This window comes from Ruditapes philippinarum, unplaced genomic scaffold (genome assembly GCF_026571515.1).
Source record: "Ruditapes philippinarum isolate M1 unplaced genomic scaffold, ASM2657151v2 ctg7241_1_1_1_1, whole genome shotgun sequence".
NCBI lineage: Eukaryota > Metazoa > Mollusca > Bivalvia > Venerida > Veneridae > Ruditapes > Ruditapes philippinarum.
The window spans coordinates 11083-14908 of record NW_026862451.1 but is presented as its reverse complement, the minus strand read 5'-3'; the positions used below and the strand labels follow the sequence as shown (position 1 = coordinate 14908).

The 3826-nt window shown below is 34.9% G+C and overlaps 1 protein-coding gene across 1 annotated transcript; it reads right to left on the bottom strand.

Moving 5' to 3' along the window:
• Window positions 1-1021: 1021 nt before the first annotated feature.
• LOC132719141 (galactoside 2-alpha-L-fucosyltransferase SEC1-like) lies at window positions 1022-2501 on the bottom strand. Its single transcript, XM_060702881.1, has one exon. It carries the CDS (start codon window positions 2456-2458, stop codon window positions 1571-1573), a length of 888 nt encoding a protein of 295 aa, XP_060558864.1. The 5' UTR covers window positions 2459-2501; the 3' UTR covers window positions 1022-1570.
• Between the last annotated feature and the right edge of the window lie 1325 nt (window positions 2502-3826).

Sequence of the window (3826 nt, the reverse complement as noted above, 5' to 3'; positions counted from 1 at the left end):
TTTTATTATACACATGTTTCACATTTTTAAAGAATTAAAAAAATCATGGATTTCTGATGCATAATGTGCCTTTAATATTTAAATATTATGTTAACTTTAGTCAAATATACAAAATTAAAATGTATTTATGAAAAATTCCTCTTCTTTGATGTTAACACAATATTGTCTTAGATATTCAAAGATATAGCGTTTTGATTAGATGAAAAAATACAGTAAAACTCGCAAGAGTCACTCCTTACACTTCAGCATGTATGATTTATTTTAAACATTTCAATTATTTCATGGGAAAATTCATTATCTTTGATTTAAGATTATAACATATAAATCATATTACGAAGTACTTGGACTATAATATTTGTCATTAATATTTGAGATAAGAAAGGGAGACACGTGCGATATCTAATCTAAAATATAGTTATGTTCATTTTATTGCAATATTTCAACTTTGCTATGTCGGACATCAAAAGAAAGCAGACATTTCTCAAACTTTAACTCATTTCATTTATGTCATACAATGTACTTAAACTATAATCAAGAGCTTTAATAAATGGTAAAGGGCAGTGCAATTATCTTACAAGTTACACATTTGCGATAAGATAAACAATAACGTTACCAACTTAATCAACTTTTTTGTATCTAAATACGACAAGTTACGTTTCATCGGATGTTCTTTTTCAAAATTAATCACGTTTGAATATTTTTTGTGAGGCCCAGGAAATTTGCGTTATGCAAACTTAAATAAAAAAATAAGTTTGAATGCTCATGCATCGATTCTAAACCTTCTGAATATTAAAAGTAATAATATCATCATTATACATCTGTAACATTTTACGTACAACGTTGCGTAATGAGCGTGCATAGTTTCTAGACCTTATAGAACAAAATGATAACCCAGTGACAAACTGCAACACATGGTCCTGGAATTCCATTTTTATTACATCGGGCAACCTACAAAAGATGTAACTGTTATGCACTTTGCTTAATATTTCGATTTGAAGAGACGATAAACTTTGATCAAAGCTTGTTGTTTGTTGTTGTTTTTTTTTTTAGCCGCTCGAATAGACAATGTGTATTGTTTTTTACACAACGAATATTCATCTCCAATGAACCTCAAATAAGAAAGTGCTTCATATAAATTAAATATTTCAGTTACATTAGGAAAATATGTCAATTATCCTCCATAGGGGTAAGTTTAATGAATTTTATTTAAAGGCACATTATTATAACAAATACGTGTTTGTGTCTTTAGAAAGGACACACATAAAATTTACAATGTATAAATAATGGCTTTAGAGAAATGTTAGATGCTTGTTACCTGAAAAAGTAGCGATAGGATATTGAAATAATTACTCATAAAAGTGGCATATTGTAAACAAAGTAATTGTGAACAAAAAAATGCAAATAAAGAAAGATGTTTATAAACTCTATATTTTTATATCAAATAAACCCAAATACTCCAGAGACTAGGAGTAAGGTATTTCTTAATGGTTATGCGAAAATATGGACAGGGTCTAGTCAAACACCTTATCTTGAACCATACATTTGAATGCTTACAAAAATTCTAAAAAAATTAATCTAAACCTATCCAGACAGGAGGGAAATAGTCATCATAATTATATTCAGATCTTTCAAATGTTCCTTCTTTCATTGGATATTTGTAATACGTAACAGTACCACGTGACAAAAAACCCGCCCACCAACCAAACGACCCACTGGTTGTTAATACATGATCACAGTGCGACAAAATGGCAAGATCATATATCGGTTGCTGGTGAACAAATTCTGCCGATACATTTTTGTACCGCATCACTTCAACAGCGTGATTAATATCATCAGAACACACTATAAATACGACACTTTTAAACTTTTCTAGAAAATAATCCACAGCATGTCTTACATAAGAGTCCGGTACAAGTACCACACCTCCTAATTTGAAACTTTCTGAAGCAATATCTCCTCGTCTTATATGCACACCTACAACTGTCACATTTTCTTTATATTTGGCTATATAAATATTCCTGTAATTATTAACTACATGCTTAGCTTTTACTCTAATTTCTTTCTTGAATGTCAATTCGTTTCGCACTTCCTCAAAAACATGTTGAAAATATTTCCATGATTGAAGATACACACCGAGCTTGTAGTTTTGATTTTTCGGCAAGTTCATAAAAGTTTCATCAAAAACACAGCAATGGTTTGCGAATTTTTCAACAAATGTCTGACAAACATCCCTATTCACAAATACCCGGGCAGTTGGAACTTCAAAGTATCTAACAAGGTCATCATTTCTTCCCAGAATTATTGTCAAGTTGTTTACTTTTGATATGCCATAAATAGACGCATACTGATACAGGTGATTGCCCAATCTGCCGTTGAACGTTTGACATACGTAATTTTCTCCGGAATTTAGCTCATATGTATAAAACAAAACTCTTGGCGAAAAGAAGATTGAACACATTACTAATAAGCTCACAGTTACCGTCGGTATAATGTAGACTTTTATTGCTGAAAAATAAAAATTCAATGATAGAAGAAAAATATTCATAAGTATAAAGTGTTCAGTGAAAATGTCATGAAATTGGATAAAATGTAATCTAATGTTTAATGTACATGAATCTGTAAACGTAATCAGTTTTGTTGAGTTTAATGTAATTTGTTTTACTGAGTCGACCTTTTCTGTTTATCTTGTGATTATGGTGACTGTGCGTCACAGGAATGTTTAGCATTTACTTATGTAATACACATACCTTTTTTCAGTAATTACCCGCACTCATAACTGACAAAACATTTGTTTTTGTACTTATACTTATTGAATTATACAGCCTATGAAATACTCTGTACGCAGTATTTTACGTGTATTTCTTTACATTAATAACTGCTAAAATGGTCTTGCATCATAGTTTGGGGACCTTTCTGTTGAAAAAGTGTCAGAGTTAAATCGTATAGATAGATATACATGCACAGTGCGGTAACTGGAGTGTATCAGTTACGCGCACTCCAGATAATGCCCGTTGATTGGCTCATTTTTGCTGGGGTTTACTTATTGTGACGGCATAGAAAGCGGCAGAAATATCATATTCAAATGCTCGTTCATTGGTTACTTGTTACTTTTTTCTGGGGTTTCATATTCTGGCAACAGGGATTGTGTTGTAATGTTTGACTATGATACAAAAGAGAAAGAACACCAAAACACTACGCCCCCTCGTACAAATCAGATAGCCTCGTGTTTCGGTGCTCTTTCTATTACTTAGCGTGCCATTATTTGTTACATTTTGTCCTATTTTAAAGCCTAAAGCTACAGTCTCACTTACATCCCGGCAGAGCCCAGGTAGACGTCCGGGGTGATCAGGGAACGACCGGGGTACGATCGGGAACAACCGGGGTACATCCGTTACTCTGCCGGCAACGCCCTGGATGATCCGGGAACATCCGGCATTCGACCCCGGATGAAATAAAATATTTAATTTCGCCGGGGTGGTCCAGGATGATCCGGGATGTATAGCTTTGCCGGCTTCATCCTTAGCTCTGCCAGGAACGACCGGGTTTACACCGGGGAAGGCTCTGCCGGCACAAACCGAGGATGATCCGGGGTATGATATAGCCGGTAGAGCTTCGGTAGAGCCCCGGTAAATGCCGGCAGAGCCCCAGTGGATGCCGACAGAGCCCCGGAGGATGCCGGCAGAGCCCCGGAGGATGACGATGGAGCTAAGGCTGATCCCGGTAGAGCCCCGGCAAAGCTTGGTTCATTTCAAAAGAATCACGACAATTTGCGGTGATTGCACTTCCCTTCTATCCAGTCTTGCATAAGGATTTTTCAGACAATCAT